The 23,711-nt window shown below is 45.8% G+C and overlaps 2 protein-coding genes across 2 annotated transcripts in view; one reads left to right on the top strand and one right to left on the bottom strand.

The window, feature by feature from the left end:
• KIAA0319L (KIAA0319 like) overlaps positions 1 to 12,324 on the bottom strand; it is a 51,924-nt gene extending 39,600 nt beyond the window's left edge. Inside the window, exons 1-2 of the mRNA XM_065421562.1 lie at positions 12,275 to 12,324; positions 11,848 to 11,993 (exon numbers count right to left, since the gene is read on the bottom strand). Coding sequence (XP_065277634.1) covers positions 11,848 to 11,993; positions 12,275 to 12,324 — 196 coding nt within the window. The remainder of the gene's footprint in view (positions 1 to 11,847; positions 11,994 to 12,274) is intronic.
• A 2,805-nt stretch (positions 12,325 to 15,129) lies between these two features.
• NCDN (neurochondrin) lies at positions 15,130 to 23,337 on the top strand. The gene is made up of 7 exons (XM_065421843.1): positions 15,130 to 15,150; positions 17,387 to 17,526; positions 18,009 to 19,004; positions 19,912 to 20,153; positions 21,362 to 21,586; positions 22,437 to 22,579; positions 22,901 to 23,337. The coding sequence occupies exons 2-7, from the start codon at positions 17,401 to 17,403 to the stop codon at positions 23,335 to 23,337; spliced, it is 2,169 nt and encodes a 722-aa protein (XP_065277915.1). The 5' UTR covers positions 15,130 to 15,150; positions 17,387 to 17,400.
• Positions 23,338 to 23,711: the final 374 nt, after the last annotated feature.

Here is a 23,711-nt window from a genome sequence, read left to right as displayed (position 1 = left end):
TGGAATATACAGGAAATAACTCAGAGGGTAACATGAAGTGTGATTCCAGCAGCTAGAGTCACTATAGTAAAGGTTATGTCAGCTTACCCATTATAAACCTCTCATTTCAGAGTGTTCTGTGTCATAAAAAAAATTTGCCTTAGGCTGAGACCTGACTTATGATGTTTAAATCACTGGAGCAAAATTTTATTATCAAATTTTGGAGGGGGAAAAAAAGTCAGTTTGACCAATTTTTAGTCTGAGCAGAGGAAAAAGCCTCAGTTTTCTAGTTTCAGGGTTTATTTATTGCAGTTATGTGACTTTGACTGTACAGGTGATTATTCCACATTGTAAACTACAGTGGTTCTTTCAAGTGTTTTTAAAAAGACAAGTTATTTCATCCTTAGATCAGGTACACACAGCTCGCACAACACACTACTTTGCCTATGGATTTTTTTAGCATGAAAAATTGAAGAGTGCATGCACAGATCAATGGATTAAAGGCTCCCTATCCTCAAAGCTCTGCAGATTAAGGACTCCCTAAAATAGACTAATGGCCTAAGGGATTGTTACAATGCCCCAGAGATAATGGGCCACTGGGAGATTACCTTACAAACCATGTCACTGTGCAAAGACTGAGACACCCCAAAAAGCAGGCTCCCTGCCTCTCTGGCAAGGTCCTCTTGACTGCTGGAAACTTTATAACTTCTGTTTCTTTTAATGGATGACAAATTCTGTGTTTTTCCCTAAAATATGAACACAAGAGTGTGAGTTACATATTAATAGTCTAATGATTCTGCATATTGTGTGTGGCTACTACAGGGATGGACACTTTAGAAATGAGAAACGGTCGTACTGCGTTATACACAGTGATGCTTGTTATAGATGCAACTTAGACAAGCAGGGAAGTTGCGACAAGCAGAAGGCTACTACTCCATCCTTAACATTGCTTTCAACTTCCCTTAAAAGGGAATGGTTAGAAAATATTTCCTCGTCTCCCCCATGTAAAACGTTCATTCCCCTTCCTTCTCCACTCCAAAGAAAACAAGGGTTCTACATTTGGCAAAGATTTTTCAGGTAGAATGTGTGTTTTGAGGCAAGGGAGAAGAAGAATTCAAGTTTCAGTGCCTCGGTTTCCCTAGCTATTAAATGAAAATAATTCTTATCTACCTTTGTAAAATGCTCTGTGATCCTTGCATGAGAGAGGCAAACAAACATGAAGTGTCATGTGTTTCTTTGTTCTAACTATAATTCCTTGATGCCTTCTGCTGACCTGGGTCATGTTCAAAGCCACAAGTATAGGGAAACCTAAATTCCACATACTGGACAGCCACCAAAGTTACTCGTGTGTGAGAAGGGTTGGGGTGGTTTTTTTTGGTGCTAAAATTTGAAGTTTACCCCTGTCCTGAACTACAGTTTAACTGAGAGGGCTAGTAACCCAGCCTTGCAAAATCACCATGAAAATCTAGCAGCTAGGCACAGTCTCTCCTTGGTAAGCCTTATTCCAATGATAAAGGGAATTATATTTTTCTCAACTGTCCCAAGTAACTGGGTGCATGCAATTTTGCGACGATGCAGCAACTCTGCAGTTATGATATCAATCATTGAAAGCATCTGGTCACAGTGACCTCCACACAATCTAAACAGGGAATTATAGGTAAACCAAGTGAAGTTAAATTCTGCTCTAAAGATGTTAATGTTTTATTCAAAGGATGTGTTATTCCAAACAAATAGTCCATTCCCCCCAAATGGTAACTTTAATCTAAAAACAACCCAACTGAAAGGTGATTTTGTTCTCCAAATGTAGGGAGGAACGAAGAGGCTGTTTTATTTCCAACTTATTTTTAATGTCTTCCCAACAAATGCAAATTGAAAATAAATGGGCAGCATGACTAGTGAAGGAAAACATCAGACAACAGAATTTGCTCTAAATCTGTTTTGGCAGCAACTCTGGGGTCACCCTCCATTTAGAAGATAGAAACCTTCCCCTCCCTTTGTCTAACAAAGCAGAGTCCAATTGCTATTTTTAAATGAAACACTGAATAAATGCAACAGAAGGCTAAGTTGACAACAGTACCTTTTAAACCAGCATCATTGTTGTCACACTTTATCAACATAAAGTCCCTTCTCAAAGAGCAAGCAGGCCAGCCGCCTGCCTGGGGGAAACATATGACCTCATTACACTTTGAAGTGCTTGGATGGTGATCACACTGACAGGGAATCATGGGAGTCTAGCAGGGGAAATGACCCTGCTGTAACCTGAAGTGTTCATCATGTTATAAGGGTGGGAGCAAAAAAAATTTTTTTTTAAATGGGGGAGGGGGGGGGAGAAGAGGGTGATGATTGGATGCACATTAAAATCTGAAATTGACAATTCTCAGCTCTCACAAGTTTATTGCGAGCACAAAGCTTTCAGTCCTTTGATTTGTACTACAGAGATTAAAGACTAAAACCATCATTGTGAATATCAAGAGGAATTTTGCCTGTCTTGAGGTTTTTTTTAATTTAACTGTGCAAAATACACTTGCTGATGGAAGCTAAGAACGCTCTCTAATTAAGCCAAAGAACTATTAAGTGAATCGAAAGCAGGGCAGCAATGGATTTTTTCCCTGCCTCTGGAAGACTACACCCCTCCACCACATCCCCTTTGTACATTGCTCACCTGTCCCTATCCTGGGATGATCTTATCCCTAGCTCACTGGGACTTCTGCAGGGGAAAATTTGTGCTTAGGAATTTAAGGCTTTATCCAAAGCCCACTGAAAAAATCCATGGGTATCTGTGCATAGACTCCTGTATATGACTGAGCCAAAGCTGAACGAACAGTAGGTGTTTAAAAAAACAAACATAACAAAAACGGTTCCTGAGAACACATCTCCCCTGGCAAATCACCCTAAAAAAAAAAAAAAAAAAGTTACGTTCCTCTAAGAACTCATGTCTGAATCCTAATAAACGTCTCCTAGATACACCAGTGCAATCGCGTCAGCATAGATGACCCAGGGCACTGCATACAGAGCATTTCATTTCTTTTTAATTGGCTGGCACTTGGAAGGTGCAGAAATACAAAGCAGAGATTAAAACTGCATTTGATCGAGTTTTAATTTTCAGAGCTCTACTAATATTCACCTGCACCATATTTTACCTGACATCAGCATCAGGTTACCCAACACAGCTTCCCAAATATTACACATGGATAATTAAAAACCCAATTTACTCAGCTCATGGAAAGAGCTTGCATTTATGAAACAGTGCATTTGCAGTACTCTACACAGTGCAATGGGCATATAGAAATATACTGGGTTTTTAACTATACAATTCTCATGATCTTTGATGGGACTCACAAAACCCATGCACACAAGCAACATGTCATGTTATAAGATGGGGTTTGTAGAATCATAGAAGTGATCTTTTAGATCCTGTCTAGTCCAGCTTCATGTGGCAAATGCAGGATTATTTCCTGCAGGATATTTTCTGGGTGTCTCCCCAAAAAGGTCACCTGGTCCTTTAAAATATAACACACATTATCCAACAAAGTAAATTGTACAATTAAAAGGCTCTCTCATTAACCCATTTTCTTTTTTGTGGGAGCTCCTGGAAAGAAACGGAGGGGTTAGTAATTTAAAGCAAGCTTTAAATGAAATTAGACTCATTACCCATAGCGCAAAGTTGTCATGACATCTCCGTATGACACACAAATGTACCAGCAGCTTTGAGCAAGCTCTGATATTTCGACTGAAAATGGAATTTTAGTATTTTTATGGTAACTACAATAAAGACTTAAAAGCTGAAGCTTTTCCTGAAGTGCACTTAAAACAGACAACATCGGTCTTGAACGGAGAGGGCTGATGGCCAGTTTTTACGGTTCATTTCAAAAGATCTCAGTGATTTCTTCAGACAGAGTCTCTTGCAAATATTATTAAACCTACATAGCCAATTTAAATTGTGGCATAACAAGTTTTGGACTGTTACTGGAGTTTGATATTGACAGAGTTCAATGACCATTTTGTTGTGTAAATGAGTAAAGCCTCATTATAGCATCACTCAGCAGGTGATAACAGTATTGCCAAATTTGAGAAAGCAGAGGAAAGGATAGGAAATGTTTGCATTACCCAGCTGTTTTCAGGCAAAACTGTTCCAGGTAATGCTCTCCTGCCAGTTTCCTTATGCTGATTGCCATGCAAGACTGGGCAGCAGTAGAGGAATACTGGAACATAGGAAGTGCCAGACTGGATCAGACCAGGGGTGCATCTGCCCAGTATCTTATCTCTGACAGTGGCCAGCACTAGCTGCTTCAGAGAAAGAGACAAGAAACCCTGCCGTTTTTCTCCATTCCCCCAATAGTTGGAGGTTGATTTATAGCCTCAGCATAAGAAATTACATCGGTCATGGTTACAAGATGAACTGTGCCTTATATCACTTTTAGCCCCTCTCAAGTGCACCTCTTAGGTGACAGATTAGGGCTTCCTGCACCTCACTCTGGCAGACCCATGCAGTCCACCCACTCTGGGACTGGGTCTCTGGGCAACAGCCCCAGTTTCCTAACCGTGTTAATGTCACCTGCCCAACTGCATTTGGTATCGGTCAGCCCTTTCACTCCAGGGACCTGTGACCAGGGAGTTGATTAAAATGATTCAAAAACAGTGCCTTCAAAACAAAGCATTGTACAAAGATACAAAGCTTGTAGAGCAAAGGGTAAAAACAATAAAAGGCCAATACATCAGGGTCTTCCTTACACCTTGATCTTTCCTCGACAGATTTTGTAAATTCCCCTCAGCCCAGCTAACCCCATCTCTGGCTGGGAGAAAGACTGCCGTGCTCACAGCAGGGGCTCTCGCTGTCTGTGGGTGTGTCCTCATTGCAGTTAACTTAGGTGACTGGCACCCAGGTTAGCCTAGCCCAGGTACAAATGTTCCCCCAGCACAGCCCTATACACGTCACTGTGTCCTCACTGTTTCTGCACTTGCTGTGGTGTCTGGAGGCATATCCCAGGGTCCTTTGTGCTGAGACTTCCTAGGACTCTTTCCAAGTCAGTTGTGGGAGAATGTGTCTGGCCTTCGGGGGAATTGTGGAAGGGGCGCTGGAGGACTACCAACACTTGAGTGACCTGGCCTGCGTGCTCACTGCAAAATGGGCAGGTTCCAGCCTGAATTAAAGTGAAGCTCAGGCTCTAGCCCAGGGGTCGGCAACCTTTCAGAAGTGGTGTGCCGAGTCTTCATTTAATCACTCTAATTTAAGGTTTCGCGTGCCAGTCATACATTTTAACGTTTTTAGAAGGTCTCTTTCTATAAGTCTATAATATATAACTAAACTATTGTTGTATGTAAAGTAAATAAGGTTTTTAAAGTGTTTAAGAAGCTTCATTTAAAACTAAATTAAAATGCAGAGCCCCCTGGACTGGTGGCCAGGACCCGGGCAGTGAGTGCCACTGAAAATCAGCTTGCGTGTTGCCTTCGGCACACGTGCCATAGGTTGCCTACCCCTGCTCTAGCCCCCTCCTCCCCAGTTGGGAAGGGTGTAACGTACCTGCAAACCCAGGATAGAGGTTTCTGTGTGGATGGTGGAGGGAGTCGGGCTAAACTAGGCTCTTACCTGGCTTTTAACTGTGAGTGAAAACAGAACACGTGTTCCCTGGCCTCGCCTGCCTCCAGCTAGACTGGGTGCTTGTTAGGAGAGCTGCGGTCCGCGTGCTCAGCGCTGCATGCTTTTTAGCTTATAGCTTTTTTAGCCTGTGAATTTTCTTATCCATATACTTGTCTAATCCTTTCTTGGTCCTATTGAGCTCTTGGTCTCAGCAAGATCGCATGGCAATGAAGTCCATAAACTGCCTATGTGCTATGTGAACAAATATTCTTTTGTTTCTGTTTTTAAATGTGTTGCCTTCCAAATTCATTAGATGCCCCCTAGTTCTTGCATTATATAAATGGGTGCTTCTATTTACCCTGTGTATCTGCTCTATGCCATTCATTATTTGCTATACCTCATTTTTTCCTTCCTCTCTCTGAACAGTCCCAGTCTTTCCAATTTCTCCTCAGAGGGAAGTCATGGAGACTATATCCAGCTGAGCAGGAAATACAGAAACAAAAACGGAAGAAATTTCATGTTGTGGTACAAGAAGAGTTTTAATTGGCCGTCTAAAATCTTAGTACATTGTAGAACAACATTCATGTGTTTATCTGTAGCAGTATGGTTTAGTGGTCAGAACAGAGGACTGGGAATCAGGAGTCCTGGATTCTAATGCTGACTCTGCCAGTGGCCTTGGGCAAGTCACAGCTGTTGCTGCCTCAAATAGCCCATCAATACTGAAATAATGCAAGGAAAGGCACTACAGAACAGCCAAGTGTGTATTTTGCTAGCCAAAGGAACAGTCTCAGATTTTAGATGATCTCTAGCAGTGTTTGAGCCTGACCACAGAACTCTTTTGTTAAACTACTTAAACAGTCGTTTATCAAAATTCAACCTCTTGCAACAATGAGTTACTTTGCACTGCTTACACCAAATCTTTGCACACATCATCAAATTCTGTAGGAGGTCTAAGAATATGCAGCGTTTACATGGAACTTCAAGGCCACAAGTTAGAAGTGCACCCTCTGTGCTTTAATTGTTGACATTAGTGAACTCATTGACATAGGCTCTCTCCTGTTTGGGAATACTTGGGCCCTAGCCATTTCTTTGTTAGAGACCTCATTTGGAATCCCCTAAAGGAACGGTCAGTCTGAATGCAATCAGATTACTATCAAAGTCAGTACAGTAAATCAGTAACCAACTAATAGCACTGGTTTAACCAGCTATACCAGTGTTTTTCAACCACTGTTCCGCGGCACACTAGTGTGCCGCGAGATGTTGCCTGGTGTGCCGTGGGAAAAAAATATTAAACCATGCTTGAATGTCGGAACTGGTTACTAAAATTTTTGAATCCCACCACTGATGTTAAGGACTATAAATAGCTCAGAATATCAGCTTTGTGTTCAGCCAAACAGGCCCAGGTTGCGCACTGAATAAAGTATTTTATAATTTTTCATATTTCTGTTTACTTACTATTTCATAATAAAGTAATTATAAAATACTTTCTTTGTGTTTATTTGATTCCTATTCAAGAGAATTACTTTATATATAGTCAATATAGGCACAGAGTTAAATTTTTTAACATTTTCTAATGGTGGTGTGCCTCGTGATTTTTTTCATGAAACAAGTGTGCCTTTGCCCAAAAAAAGGTTGAAAAACACTGAGCTATACCATGGATAGAGCTTTGCGAGATTCTACTCACACCACCCTGCAATAACTCAAACCTGACCTACAGCATTTTCTGCTACTCCAGTCAAGTGACTACACACAACTGCAATTGTTCTACAATCCTGACCCACAGCATCCCCTCTACTCCAATCCTGGTTTCTCTTGAATAGGGAATGCCAATCAAGTCAAAGTGCAGTGGTTTGGAGTAATGAATGAGCAGGACTAGTAGAACTAGTTTAAGATTTACTTTTGCTTGCTGGTGCTGAGTCAGCTAAACATTTAATTCAAATGTTCTTGGGATACAATAATGTTAATTGGAACCAATCTGCTGCACACGCAGAAAGATAAGTCCAGAGGAAAACTGTTCAGGTTATCTTGATGTCAACCAAAATCCACCTCTCACACCTTGCTGTAATTGCACAACTACAACTAGCTACTGAGGCACCATAAAAAGCACCTTATTCATTACATATTGCAACTGGTTAATCATTTCTTAACAATGAGTTGTTGCTTTTTTAATTGCAATAAAATGGAGCTGGAAAGCAGGCAATTGCCTATACACTAGTGGAGAATTGGAAGTTCTCCCTGATGAACAAGGATTAATTTATTCAAAATTTAAGCTTTCAGTCATTTAAAAAAAAAAAAAAAAAATCTAGTGCTTATGGTTACAAACACAAACTTCCAAATGTCAACCATGGCTACCCTCCAGAGTCTGCAGACAGACAGCTTCAGTACTTCTACTGCTGCTCAGAGCTTTGCCAAGCAGCAATAGAGTAAAATTAATGACTGGTCAGTCAGCCTTAGTGTGAAATTATCAAGAACCATATCAATTTCATACTGCTGCTAGAAAGAGCTGTGAGTGGCAACAGAGGCAGGCACTGGAGTTATTTACTGAGGAGGATAATGCACAAAAAATAAGAGGCTGAGGGGTACGGTAGAGTAGTGAAGACTTCCCCTCACCTCATCAAACAGGCAGAAAGCTCTGGGATTGGGGAGGTGCGGTGGGGGAGAAGGGAGAGAAATTTCTTTTCTCTGATCCACCTGATAGAATAGGGAGAAGATTTACATTTATCACACCCCTAAATAGCTAAAGGCTGGATTTGAAAGATGGAGTCCCCCAAGCAGACTCCAGAGACAGCAGCCTACTAAAAATCCAAGAACCCTCTACGTTCCCAGTAGCTAAGACAGGCAATAAAACTGGCCTTCTCACCAGGCCATTGCCCTTGGACCTTGCTGGTGGAGCCCCCAACTTCATCTTTCATATCTATCTGCTGGTTTTAGTCCTCCAGGGCCCAATTCAGGAAAGCACAGATGCATGTGTTTAAGTGCTGTGCTGAACTGGGGCCACAGTTAGTAGATCTCTGCTAAAGTTACCAAGCCCTGTAATAATAACAGGAGTACTTGTGGCACCTTAGAGACTAACAAATTTATTAGAGCATAAGCTTTCGTGGGCTACAACCCACTTCTTCGGATGCATCCGAAGAAGTGGGTTGTAGCCCACGAAAGCTTATGCTCTAATAAATTTGTTAGTCTCTAAGGTGCCACAAGTACTCCTGTTATTTTTGCGGATACAGACTAACACGGCTGCTACTCTGAAGCCCTGTAATAAATATTTATTAACTGTTTTAGGTACCAGTGTTTTTATCTTATAAAAATACCAGATAATAGTTAACTCTTTTAGACTTTTTTTTTTTTGGCCCATTGCCACTAAGCCTGTGAGGGTATTTAGATAATCAACACACTCAGATTTATCTTCTTACACTGAAGTTCAGGTTAATGATTTAGAACTTGTCTATATGGAAAAAGTTTGCCAGTTATACCAGTATAGTTATACCAATAACTCATTAGGTGAACACTCATTTGGGTGAGTGTGGGTTTGTTTGATTTAGCTTAAACCCCTTCCAAAGTGTGTAAATTAAACCGAAAAAATGCACTTTTGTTCCTCAGAAAGTGTGTCACAGCGGGCAGAGTTATATCGGTACAACTCGCAGTTTAAATTCACACCTTAGCTTATACTATTAACACTGTCGCATATAGACACACTCTTATTTACTCCTTAAATGTTGCTATGCTGTACCCGAAGCTCAGTTAGAGCAATACAGAATCAACAGCTTTGGGTTCTGAAACTTTATTAAAAACAGGAAACTCCTAACAGGAAAGCCTGAAACGCAACAAAATGCTTCGATCTAGAAATCTCAAACATGAATCTTAACACACACACACACACACACACACACACACACACACACACACACACACACACACACACACACACACACACACACACAAACCCATCAAATGAAAAATCCTGCACAAGTAACTAATTTAGTTTTCATTTTCAGGGTTTTGGGAGGCTAAGTCCGAACAGGAAATAAGAACAAAAACCTTTTAACCACAGCTGGAAAGATATTAGAACAAACTATTATCAATCAATTTGTAAACATCTAAAGGATAATAGGGTTATAAGGAATAGCCAGCATGGTATTGTCAAGGACAAATACTGTCAAACCAATCTAATTTTCTTCTTTGACAGGGTTACTGGCCTAGCTGGTAGGGGGTAAACCGTAGACGTGACGTTCTTGATTTCCAGCAAGGCTTTTGACACAGTCCCGCATGACAGTCTCATAGGCAGAATAGTGAAATATGATCTAGATAAAATTACTACAAGATTGGTGCACAACTGATTGAAATACCATACTCAAAGAGTAGTTATCAATGGTTTACTATCAAACTGGGAGGGCGTATCTAGTGGGGTCCCCCAAGGATCAGTCCTAGGTCAGGTACCGTTCAATATTTTTATTAATGACTTGGATAGTGGAGTGGAGAGTACGCCTATAAAATTCACAGATGACACCAAGCTGGGAGGGACTGCAAGTACTTTGGAGAACAGGATTAGTATTCAAAATGACCTTGACAAATTAGAAACTGGTCTGAAATCAACAAAATGAAATTCAATAAAGGTTAAGTGCAAAATATTTCACTTAGGAAGGAAAAAAAAGTCAAATGCACAACTACAAAATAGGAATAACTGGCCAGGTGGCAGAGCTGCAGAAAAGGTTCTGGGGGTTATAGTGGTTCACAAATTGAACATGAGCCAACAATGTGACGCAGGTGCAAAAAAAGCGAATATAGTTCTGGGGTGTATTATCAGTAGTGTTAGACGTAGGACAAGGAAGGGAATCGTCCTGTTCTACTTGGCACCTGATGAGACCTCAGCTAGAGTACTGGGTCCAATATGGGTGCCACGCTTCAGGAAAGATGTGGACAAACTGAAGAGAGTCCACAGGAGAGAAACAAAAATGATAAAAGGTTTAGAAAACCTGACCTATGAGGAAAGGTTAAAAAAAACTGGGCATGTTTACTCTAGAGAAAAGAAGACTGAAGTGGGAGCTGATCACAGTCTTCAAATAAGTTAACGGCTGCTATAAAGAGGAGAGCGATCTTGTTCTCCCTGTCCACTGAAGGTAGGACAAATAGTAACGGGCTTAATCTGCAGAAAGGGAGCCTTTGGTTAGATTATAGGGAAAACTTTCTAACTACAAGGATAGTTAAGTACTGGAATAGGCTTCCATAGAAGTTGTAGAATGCCCACCACAGGAGGTTTTTAAGAATAGGCTAGACAAACAACTGTCAGGGATGATCTAGGTATGTTTGGTTCTGCCTTAATACAGGGGGTGGGACCGGATACCCTCTGGACGTCCCTTCCAAACTTACATTGCTTTGATTCTATAAGTAAATTCAGGTCACTGAACTGATTTACTGTCTTTGTGGAGATTTTAAGCATTACAAGGTTAACCAACTTTTTTGGCTTTCAACCCAGAGTCAAATGAAGGGATTCTGCACCGTATTATTTCTCCTCTCTTTTGGAAAAGATTCTTAACTCTGAGCAAGACAGACACACATATGCATATGAGCTAGGTGGAGAACAGAATTTTTTTTTCAGGTTGAAGGAGAATTTTGTTAGTAGCCTGGGAGCTACAGAGAGATTGCTACTGACTACCTTATTTAAAAGATTATCAGGTCAGCAGCACTGTCATCTTAGGCCAGGTCTACACTAGAAAATTAGGTCGGCTTAAATACTTTGGTGAGGGGAGTGAGAAATTCACCCTTCTGAGCAGTGCTGTTAAACTGACCTAAGTCCCCATGTAGACAGTGCTAGTCAATGGAAGAATTCTTCCCGTCAACCTAACTACCACATTTTGGGAAGGTGGATTACCTATGCCAAAAGGGAGAACCCTTCCAGTCGGTACAGGTAGCGTCTACACTGAAGTGCTGCAGTGGATCAGCTGTGTTGCTGTAGCGTTTTAATTGTAGACAAGCCCTTAGAGTAGTAAAATAGTGCTGTAGAAAGGGTTAGTAAAATCACCATTTTACTACAAAATGTGTTGGTCAGCCTACCTTTCTAACAGCTTAGAGACATACTTTGCTAGGAAGACCAGTGGTTAACCCCCCTTCCTCACAGGTACTTACGTGTGGGTTGTTTTGGGGGGTGTTGTTTTTTGGCTATTTCACTAGCTAGGATGTCTGGCTGGTAATTATCAGATTTCACACACCCCACCCTTCAAACATTTAAAATGAATCAAGGGGCTAAATCTAGACTGAGGCACCGAAATAGCTCAGAGAGAGAACTGAATACTCACCTGTAGATGAAGAGAGGGCACAGAGGCAGGCACACATGTAGAACAGGTGAAAACTTCCCAGGCAACGTCCTGATAAAATCCAGAAGCTAACGCTGAACTTGGCTTCCAACCTCTTCTCCATGGCCTTCGTGGGCAGAACCAGGACTCTATAAACACACAAGAAAGAGAAATCATGCACCAAACAATTTATAGGTGGTTCTTCATGAAGCTGACAAGGTGAAAGGACTAAAGAAGTTGGGGGAGGAAAGGAGTGTTCAATCTTATCTATCATGACTCAGACCAACTGCAGAGAAGTAATTGCCAGTATTATGAGAGATCTGAAATGAAACCAACAGTAGCAGAAAAGCTCTTCATTTCTTGTGTTTGTACTGCAGTAAGTCAAGAAATTTGGTTTTCCTTCACAATCCCTTTAGACACCATCACTTACATCTTTGAAGCATGAAAAGCAAAATCCCCAATAGCATCATGATAATCCATTTGATTCTGTGTGCGCACTCTGGAAACTTCCCTTTCAAATCTGCAACATGCAGCTGACACCCAGCCAGAGCTGCTTGGATAAGACAAACACCAATAAGCCCAGCACATCTGCTAGGCGGGCAGCACAAAATGTCATCACTTGGCTATTTGTGCTGGTTGGTACCAGCAGAAACAAAGAGACAAAAGATCAGCAGCATTGATAAAACAGCCAATTAAAAGCCAATTTTGCTTCTAAGGACACAGATGATGACACTAATGGTCAAACCAGAAGTTCAATCTTTTTGAATTTCCAGGTCTCACCTGTGCCAAGAACGAGGGCGGCATCAAAACAAAAAACAAGTTATAACTGGAGTTTGACCAGTTTTCCTTCCGATCCCTGACTAGCCTCATTCTCAGACTGAGAATAAGAGTCCAGATGTAACATTACCTAGCTCTGAAGAGATCTGTCACTCAAGTCCTTTCATAACATCATATGTTATCAAAGTCCAAATCAATGGAAGAAACTATCAGATGTATTGCTCAGAAATGTGAATGACATGAAAAGTTAATGATCTAAAATATAATATCAAATATCTACCTTACAAGGCAGAATGTGGGTATTGTGACGCTTATGTAGTTTATGTCTGTAAGCCACCTTGAGTTCCTCAGATGAGATTCAGTAGTATCATCATTATTATAGAGTTGAGTTATCAGTATATTCTTAAGGAAATTTCCATAGAATTAGGGAGAGAATTTTGGCCAATAGCAGCAGACAAGAATATGGACAATAGATAATTCTTGTTCATGCCAACATAGTTTATGACAACCAGAAAATTTCACAAGGTAACTAATGGGAAAAGGGAGTTGGAGGGAGGGGATTTAACCATTAGGAAGCTAAGAAAGTTTGCAACACTTCTGTCCTGCATGTTACAAGCACACCCAAAACCAAAAATTCCATTTCTGCTGCTGCAGCTTTCTGCATGGATCACGGGACAATGTTTACTTAAAACGTCTTTAGATCGATGAAGATGTATCATAATCCGGTCTGCAAGTTACGTAGCAGTCTGTTCGTGTACACAGCAATAAAGTGTGTTTGATCAGCATCGTAACAGCAGTGAAATGAGACATTCAGTCTGAGTAATCAGGATTTTTTTTTTTTTAAAGTTACAACTTGGACAACCTAGTAAACCTACTGAATAGATGACCTTTTAAAGTATATATTTTGCTTGTAATTGTATACATTGCCTTGCATATGTATTTAAAATGTTATGTTTCAGGGAGAGTTTGTAACTGCAACTTATTCTTAACAGATGAAAGAGGAGTATAAAATAAAACATAGCACTTTACAAAACATTACAATGTGAGCTTTGTCTGGGCAGTCACACTGGTACACAGACACGGAGTTCAATAATGAAAATACCTACAGTGTCTACTTTCATCTGACAGTCTTTACCCCATTACTAGGTCTCTTGATTTCTTTTTTCCTTCTACTATGCAATTGTACACAATTTAGGAACAGTACATCCTAAAGTTGTTGTACAAAATAAAGTAACACACACACTGAATAAAATACAACACTTCTCCGAATAAGCCTGAAATTATCTCACTTGCAGTGCTTTCTCCCCCACCCCAAACTGAGAAGGGAAACAAAACAAATGTTTGCTCTTTTTCCCTCTCGCCTGCATGCAGCTCTAGATAGCATACCTTACTTACTCTTAGGAATGCGAAAGCCAGCTTGGCTTTGTACAGGAGAAAATAATTTCCTGGAAAAAATGGAGAGTCAAATGAGAGTTCTGGGGAGCTGATCAGTTGACACTAACCCTATTCGTTTGTCCTGGAAAGAGTTAATCTCAGGCACATCCCTTTAGCCGTTTTATTTTGAAGAACACCGACTAAAAAAATAACAATTCAGCGTTCAGACTGGCAACGCATCCCCGTGGCTAGCACCACAGGCGGCCCAGAACCGGCTCGGGCTCTGCTCGGGCTACAATCAGCGCCCGAGCCGCTCGGAGGCGGCTAGCCCACGTCACGCAGCCTTTCTCCCACCGCCAAGTTCCAGCTGAAACGGCCCCCAGCCCAACCCGGCCAGCCAGGGGGCGGGAGGGGGCGCAGCGGGGCCGGAGCGGAGGGAGCCCAGCAGCCGCTGCCTGCGGAACTCCCGGCCACTGGCTCTGCGCAGCGCCGAGCACGCGGACCGCGGCTCTCCTAACAAGCAGGTACCTACCACGGGCACATGACCGGGGAGCTCCAGGGGCTGCTCTCTCGCTGGGGCCCGGGCCCGGGGCTGCCGCGCGGGACGCCGAGAGCCCCAGGCGCGGCCCCCGCGCCCTCACCCGCGCCGCTCCCCGCAGGGCAGGGGGGGCTCAGGCCTCCAGCGCCTCTCGCCGGCGGGTCGCGCAGCCTTCTCCCCCGCTTCCATGGAGGGGTCCAGGGCCGGGGAGATCCCCGAGGAGCTGGGCGTGCGCGAGCTCAGAGGCTCCTTCTCTCGGCTTCACTCAGCAGCAGGCGGGGGGCGGGCACTCGTTCACCTCTGACCCGGAAAGACAACCTCACCCCCACAGGTACCCGGAAGCGGAAACAGACGCGGCTACGCCGGAGAGCGGTGGTTTCTGTGTATCTAGCGTGGCCTTGCCGCCTCTGCCCCGTAGGAGCCGCTCGGTTAGGAAAGGGCCTCGCGGGATCATCTTGCCTGCGGAGAGCGGCGGGGGAGTCCTACCGCCGGACTTTGCCCATATTCGGCATGGCGGCGGCTGCATCACCCGCCGCCTAACAATCCAGCACGCGATTGGCTGGAGCGGGAGCGTGGGGCTCGCTGATTGGCTGGAGGGAGAGGCTGAAGGGTGTGAGGTGAGGGCCCTGGTGCCGGCGGCTGATGTGAGGGCAGCATGTTCAGGCTCTCATAGCTGTGAATGAGGGGAACTTTGGGGGAGTGGAGGGAGCCTCTGAGTCAGCCCCCTCTGAGACCAGATCCCTTGGGGGGGGGGGGGCTGGCCAGGGTTCCTGGGGGGGGGGGGGCTGGCCAGGGTCAGGGCCTGGGGCCTGGGGGATGAATGGGGGGCATGGTATGTAAGCGAGTTGACAGGCACATCTGGATGGGGGTATGTGTTCGTGGGGGAGGACAGGCAGGATACCCCCAGGGACAGGAGCCCATCTCACCAGACAGTCAAGCTTGGTCACTCTTTCTACCCACCCCTACAGTTTTTTTGGGGGGTCGTGCCCCAGTCTTTTAAGAACGTAACTGACTCCCAGAAGCCCACTAATAGGGCCCTGGGAAATGCCGCCACATGGCCATGCCTAAAGCCTTGGGTCGTGATGCCCAAACTTGCAGGGTGCAGGAGATCCAGGGGTTGCAGGATGTGGTGTTGGTGTGTCATGGCACAGCCTTCCCCTCTGAATCTGTGCTGGCTGGGGCAAGGGACTCTGTGCTGCTGGGAGTGCCACCGTTCTGGGGGGACACGAAGCGGAGGCCCTGGCTGCTTGTGCATATTAAGATCCTTAGAGCTGGTCTAATTTCAACACAGGCAATTGTTTTATGGCCTCTCACACTGTCACCCCCTTGGTTTGGATTCACCTACTACCATGACACAGTTCTATAGCATTGCTGTGCACTGTGAAACGCTGTCTGCCTGCCATCCCAGAGGTGGCTGCATTTCTGTGGTGGATGAAGTGATCCTTGTCTATATAATAGTTTATAAAGTGATGCGCATTGTTCCAGAGGGAGAGGAGCTCTGGAAAGGTAACTGCTAAAACTAGCACTCTCTCACCCATCCACACACTTTAATTTAGTCAGGCTTCCAGTAATATGTAGTTTCAGGACTCCTTCATTTAGTCTAATAGGCAGATTTATGACTCAGGAGGCACATCTGTAATGTGCAAATACACATTCATGTTAGTATATGCTGATTTACATATTGTGGTACCATAATACCAAATGGCTATTTAAAAAGCTTTATGCAAAGTGACTAGGGTACAATCACAGATTTCATCCCCCAAATATTGTGGCTGTTTTGATGTGAAATGCCAAAAAGAATCCAACTCTGCAAAATATCCTTGTGAAAAAACAAAGTTTGTTGTTGAGCAGTGGAAGCACGCATACAAAATATCCACACTCTTGTTTTCTATTTGTCTGGTGCTTCTGTAATTTTAAAATAGCCTCAACACTTTAAACCAAATTTGGTTTAAAAGCTTTTTTCATGTGTGGGTTTGGAAGCACTGTACCATGTTTGAGCCTGGAACAAATGTTTATAGCCGAGTAATAAACTTCTCTGAAACTGTGGTTTGTAATGGAAATGCTGATGACAGATTCTTGAGCCCAGCCACTCGAATACGTACTATAATTAAGGAAGCTTGCTGGTATGTAATTATCCAAACAAAAGAAAGCTGTCAGCAGCCTGTGTGGAATACGCATTTGAGAAAGGCGCTACCCTACAATTTAAGCTAGAAATAAATTTGGTTCAAAATGAGCAAAAGTTGGCATCCCTTAGTTTGAAATGGTTTTTCATAATTTCTTCTCTCTTTCTTTAAATAAGAATAGACCATGTAGTCCAAATCAGTCCATTGATCTGGCAGTGATCAATATTTGATACTTCAAATAAATGCACAAAGCAACAACCATAACACCTGGCCAATTTTACCATGCTGCAGATTCCTTCCTGATTCCTACATTCATCAGCTTATGCCCTGAAGCCTGATGTTTGATTACCCCTATGGTAGCTTACATGACTACAGATTTTATTATGGGCCATAAAATAACCCAGCTCCTTTTAAAATCCAGCCACTGCATTTGAGATGCTGACCATCTGCGGTGGGGAATTCTACAGGCTGAGCACATGGGCAGGAACATTTTCCTTTTCTTTTAGATCTTTTTGTGATTAATTTAATCCTTGTTCTCTGATTATGGGGCAGGGTGATGACGGGGCTCTCATTAGTTCTCAGTGATCTTAAACATCTCTGTCATGTTCCCATCTGGGTCTTCTTACTTAGAGCGTCTCTCCATCATACTGGATTTCTGCATGGGGACTGACAGCCCCATCCCATCCCAGTGCTTTCTGGTCTGGTAAACACTGCCTTTCTGTGTTCACAGGTGGACTTGGCATCATGACTTCCCATTCAGGAGCTGCTCCCGAGGCCAGTGAAAGCACAAGGAATGCAACGCTGGAGCGGTGCCTGAGTGTGCTCAGAGACGCAAAACATGACAGTGAGCAGTTTGCAGCCCTGCTCTTGGTAAGAGTCCATTTCCGGCTGGCACAATAGAGTGCAGCCACTTCAGAAACAAACGTAGGAACAGCCACCATCGGTTAGATGTCCCCGCAGGGAGAATTGTTAGTGCAGGGGACTGGGAGTCAGGATTCCTGGGTTCTATTTCCAGTTCTGCCACTGACGTGCAATGAGACTTTGGGCCAGTTCCTCCAAATCTCTATGCCTTGACCTTCCTGGTTGTAAAATGGGGGTAAAACACGTCCCCATGGGGTTGTTGTGAGAGTTAACTGGTGTTAGCAGAACGCTCAGAGATGCTCACCTTTTGTCCAGGTGCCCACGCTGCTGTGCAGATCTGGGGGCAGCTGGATGGCTGGGGGTCCACTTCACTGTATAAATGAATGAGTTCCTCTGGCCTCTTTTTTAACTGCTCCGCCCTGCAAAGAGCTCCTAGCAAGGCCTCTGCCCGTGCGCTTGTGCTGCTCACAGATCCCTGGTTTGTCTGGCAGGTGACCAAAGCGGTCAGAGCGGGAGACGTCGACTCCAGAACCCGTCGCCGGATCTTTGATGCAGTTGGATTCACGTTCCCAAACCGGCTTCTTGCTTCCAGGGAGCCCCCAACTGGCTGTCCAGAGCACATGTTCCGAGGACTTGGCCTCACTCTGCTGGCATGTTTCTGCACTGATCCGGAGTTAGCCAGCCATTCCCAGATCCTTAACAAAATCCCGACCTTCAACAACATCCTGGCTTCCCCATCTGATCCAGACGATCTGTCCGCAAGCTCCATGATCGATGACGTTTACCAGTGTCTGGGCGCTGTCATGGGCACTCCCAGGGGCCCCAAAGAGTTGGTGTCCCAGGGAACCGTGTCAGCTCTGTGCCAGGCCTACGTGAATCGCAATTACGGCTGTGACCGCGCCCTTGAGGTGCTCCTGGGGCTTCTAGCCACAGCAGAGACTAAGTGCTGGCAGAGAGCCACCCCTGATCTCCTGGCTTTGCTGAGCAGGCTCAGTGAGGAATTCCACCAGGCTGAAGACATGACCAAATTCCAGCTGTGTGATGTTCTGCCTCACTTTGTATCTCCAGCGCTGCTGCTCGCCCGGGACCGACAGGGTTCCGAGTGCCTCTGCAACCTTTACAGAGGCCTGGCTAGCATCCTGAGCAGCAAACTGAGCCAGTCCCAGCGAGACCCTGCACTGAAGCTTGCTGCCTGCCTCACCCAGGCCTGTGGCTCAGAATGGATCCCGACGGAGAGGGCTGGGAGCAAGTTCCTGGCCCTGCTGGTGAACCTGGCCTGTGTGGAGGTCCGTCTGTCCCTGGAGGAGCCGGACCCGGCAGACGTGGATGGGAAGCAGGAGGTGGTAACAGGCTGTTACACCCTTATTGAGCTGGGGATCCTGGAGTGCATGAAAGAAGAGAAACCACGGCTGAGGGAGGCACAGAAATTGCAACTAGTGAGGATCATGGAGGAGGCATTTGGGGCTGTAATACACTACCTGAGACAGGTAAAGCTATGACTGGAAATAGCCCCCCTCCCTGGCATGATGCCTGCCTTGTGGGGTCAGTCACTGGGAGATCTCACTGTTGCTGGGTTTTGGGAGATCCCAAATGCACACAGGCCCATGCCTGTTTTCATGGAAGTCAGGGAGAGTTTGCTTTGGCCTCTATGTGTTTTTGTTTTCTTCTGTGTAGTTTAAAAGCTGTATCCCCAGCTTCCCTATCTGAAATAATCCCCTCCCCAGGTGCTCCTTTCTGCTCCCTGTTCCCATCACCCAGACACTTGGAACAGTTCTCACTGATTCCAAAAACATCTGTACTGGTCTTCTCAAAGTGTTTTCAGATCTGACAGGTCACGAGACATTCAGAATCATGAACACTGTGATTATCCTCATGTTGGTGACACCGTTTTCCCTGCAAAGGAAAAAGATATTTGTCAGCTGCTGTCTAGAGACCAGCCAGAATCAGGAATCAATGCTTTCTAGCATCAGAAATCCCAGGAGGTTGTAAACCTGTCCCTGGTCCATTGGTCTAGCAGTGCTGACTCTGGTCCAGGACTGAATACAGCAAGTCCTGGACCTAGGAGCAGTGTAATTTTCATTCCCTGTGTAGCTGAAGGGCAAGGTGGCCCAGTTCGCTAGCTTTCGGGGGAGTGTCAAGACTTAACGCTGAAAGGAAGTATGTCTCAATTGAAATGCGTTTATCAGTTTACCTCACTGGAGTGAGCTGCAGAGCCCAGCTTTTCCTGCAGTGTTTTCCTGTCCTTTACTAACTGCTCAGCGCCGAGGGGAAGGGCCATCCAGGGTTTCCTGCCTTTGGCCTCACTTCATAGGGGAGGCTGAAATGGGGAAAAGCCTCTGCTCCCAGAGCTCCCCTCTGCTGCGTCATCTCATGCCTGTTTTGTTCCCTGGGCAGGTGGGAGAGCAGAAGCTGAAGGATCCTTTCATATTTGCCTCTGTTCGAATCCTCGGCGCCTGGCTAGCTGAAGAGACCTCCTCCCTCAAGCAGGAAATCTGCGACCTCCTGCCTTTCCTCATTCAGTACGCAAAGACGCTTTTCCAAGAGGGGGACAAAGCCAGGAGCCCATCCCAGCATGCGGCGGAGCTGGCTGGACTGGGCAGCCCTCAGGGCTCTGTGTGGCCCAGAGACGCTCTGAGGTGAGTATCTCAAGCACAGGATAGACACAGTTATGCTGCTGCCTGAGTTACTCCTACATCTTGGCACAGAAACCTAGCTCACATCAGACTGTGGGGCCATCAAGTCTGTATCCTGCTTCCAGCAGCAGCCCACAGCTGATGTCTCAGAGGAAGGAAAAAGCCCATAATACATCTATGGACTTGTGCAACTCTGCATGAGGTGGCTAGAGAAATCCCTTCTTGAGCCCCAGGGCAACAGCCAATGTTTTGGAGCATGAGAGCTGATACTTCTTGTCTTAGCAGAACTGCAGTAGATCATCATTCATATGTTTTTAGGAGTCCTGCCACAATATTTGATTTCATCCCCTCCTGCAACATAGAGTTCCCCAGGTTGACTGCATTCAGTGGGAACTAGCATTCCTTTTGTTCTAAACTTCCCAGCCATTCATTTCCAGCGTCCCCTTGTTCAAAGCATAGGGGGCCGATCAGATTTTGTATTTTTCACTCTTGTTAACCCCACTCTTTCAGTCATAGGGTTTGTACAGAACATGCCACTGTAGTCTCAAAGCACCTTTTCTTTCTGAGCTGAATAATCTTGCCGGTGTGATCCTAGCACTTGGAGATCAACTAGCACACAGGGATGGGGACCTTCGGCAGAATGCCGTAAACTCGACAGTACTTCCAGCCAGTCTGTGACTGCGAGGGGCCAGGACAGGGAGTTGAACCTGGGTCTCCTGGACGGCAGTGCAGTGCACACACCAGGCTTCTAGCCTTGTGTTTCACAGCTTGACTGTAGTTCAGCGGTATACATGGATTCCTCATTTGCTGTTCAAGAGGCAGTTGGAACTCCCTTTGTAAGATTCCGGGACGGATTGATTGATTATGCCGATAACGAGACTAGCCAGAGTTGTAACGGTTAATGCAGCAAAGAGTTCTGGAAGGGTTCCAGAACCTCCTGCATCAGAGCTTAGCTATTAGGTGTTAGGGTGAGACCGTCCTAGGAGCAGATTTCCCACATCTGCCTGCTGTGAGGTTTCTTGCATGTTATTCTGAAGCATCCTATTGGAGACAGGACACTGGACTAGATAGCCTGTGGGTTGATCCAGTCTGATCATTCCTATGTTCCATTCTCCCATGCCCTCATTGTGTTTTTAACAGATTGAAATGTCAGCCTGTAACCAGCTAACTGCATCTCCTTTACTGTATTGCCCACCCCGTCCCCTCTCCAGATTTCTGCTACCTGGCTTGTGCCATTTGACGGCAGAGGACCGACCTCGGGAAATCCTTATCTCAGAGGGGGCTCCAGCATTGCTGTGTCAATATTTCCTGCACCAGTGGGAGTTGTTGGCCTCTGACCCCCAGACCTCTGCTCCTCCAGACAGCATAGAAATCAGTTTGCAAACCACCTGTGGAGTTTTCCTTAACCTTGTGGTGACCGCTCCAGACTTGGTCAGGTAACAAACCCGGAACTGCAGGAATCCACTTGTTTTAAGATCTTTAGGAAGAAGAAAGAAGGTGCCAGTAGAGAGGAGTGTGGTGGGGTTCAGGCTAGTTCCCAGCATGTCACTAATTGGCTCCCCACTGGCAGGCTCAGAAGAGAGGCCAGAACTGCATGTGCCATGGCACTGAATTTCCCTCTCGGGTCAGGCTGGAAGCATGTGGCAGAACTCGGGTTTCCCTTAGGCTGCACTGGAGCTACGCTGCCCAGGGCTTTGAGCTGCATTCGAGAAAGCTGAATCCAGCCCTTCTGGGCAAGGAGTTGGGTCCTCACAATGCAGATCTGGTGCAAAAGGGATTTTTTTAGACGGGGGCCTCATTACTCAGGTTTCTACATTCTGCATGTCTGAATCAGGTCAGCCACCAACGCGTGGGCTCGTGTTAGCCCTGCAGACCAGACCCAGCCACTGGGACAAGCCAGAGTCTGTTCTTCATTACACATCATGGACAATGAGCAGGGTGATTCGGAGGTAGATAGAGCTCTGATGGCACGTCCGGGCCCAGGTGCAGTTTGTGGTGCCAGGACGGAGAGAAATGACCTTTTGATAACAGGAGTGTGATCGTTCGGGACATCACTGAGAGAAAGAATTAGAGTTGTCACCGCCCTCTGGAGTCCTGATTACAGCCACTTTCTGGTACCAACTTTGCTGTAAAACATGCATCCAGTTTGCCCAGGACTCCAGGGATTAGGATTGGGACTTTCCCACTGTGCCAGTGTTGCTTCCCTGCCTCGGGGTTAAGCCTGGCACCTCTGGGTGCTTCTGGCTCCGCTCAGCGAATGTCTCTCTGGGTTGGTTTTCTCTCTAGGCGAGACAGATGCTTTTCCTCCCTGATGGATGCGCTGCTGAAGTCTCTCCCTGCTCTGCTGCCCCAGAGAGATCGCCTTGTTCTAGCAGCCAACGTTACCACGCTGGGCTTGATGATGGCCAGGATCCTTGACACTTCTCCAGGTAAGAAGTGATCCTGGTGACGAAGCTGAGCACTTTTATTGTCAATGGGACGGGACTGGGCTCGGGGGAGATTGCACAGCAGGGGTGACCTGCCCAGTTTGGGGTCAGGAGCCCTGTTCCTGGAAAGGTGTGTTGAGTGAACAAACCAAAACCTCGTGGAGCAAAGAACATGCGGTACGCCTGTGGGGTGCTGGAAAGGCGTGGATTAAGGCACTCCCCTATCACCTATTCTGCACCTGCTGAAGAAAGCCCTGCAGCAAGCTGACTCCTGGGAGCGTGCCAAGCCGGCCTGGCTAATTAATTCATTTCCCATTTTTTCAGGTCTCCAGGGGACGCCACCAGCCAAGAACTTCTTCGAAGCCGCTATCTGCTTCCTTTCTCAGGCCCATGCTGCCCGGGCGGATCCCGCCAGCCAGTGCTTGGTTGTGGCTGTGTCACCAGCCTATGAGGCGGCCTGGGCGGACCTCAGTGAGCTGTGGTTCCTGGGGATGCAGGCCTTTGCCAGCTGCGTGCCGCTCTTTCCCTGGCTGCCCCAAACGGTCCTCCGGTCACGTTGGCTAGACGACCTCTTGCGGTTATTGGGCCAAGCTGCCCCGGTCTCAGTGGACTTTGATCTCCTTACGGCATTGCAGGGCGTGTTGCTGGAGCTGGCCAGAGCCAGCCAGCAGTGCAGAGAGTTGATCGTCTTACAGCAGGGCAAGGAGCTGGCCAACCGTTATGGCATGGCAGCATTAGAACAGTGCCTTTGTGAGCGGTGAAGGGTCCCTCCTCCCACAGCCGCGGGGTGCGGGGAATAAAGCCAGGTGTTTTCCTAGCTCCTCACACACCTTTCAACTGTTTACTGCCAGGACGTGGGCAAGAGGTGTTTAAGTAGCCAAACACCTCGTAAAATTAGAGAGATGCAGTCAGAGCTCAGCAGGGCCCGGAGGAGCAGGGTTTGCTCTGCCTGGCACCTGCTGTTCAGAATAATTGCTGCTTGGCTGCGTTTTGGCTTTCTGCATTCACAGATTCGGGGGGGAGGGAGGAGTTGGGTACCAACGGGAGAGAGGGCCGGCGTGAGGGTGCCCTTAGAAATGCATTCTGTTCAGGACTAAGGAGGTTCTGGCGTTGCTGGGAAAGTGGCCCGCTGACC

Source organism: Emys orbicularis, chromosome 23, assembly GCF_028017835.1.
Source record: "Emys orbicularis isolate rEmyOrb1 chromosome 23, rEmyOrb1.hap1, whole genome shotgun sequence".
In the NCBI taxonomy this organism is placed as follows: Eukaryota; Metazoa; Chordata; order Testudines; family Emydidae; genus Emys; species Emys orbicularis.
Note: the sequence above shows the minus strand (reverse complement) of the source record. Positions and strands in the feature narration are given on the sequence as shown.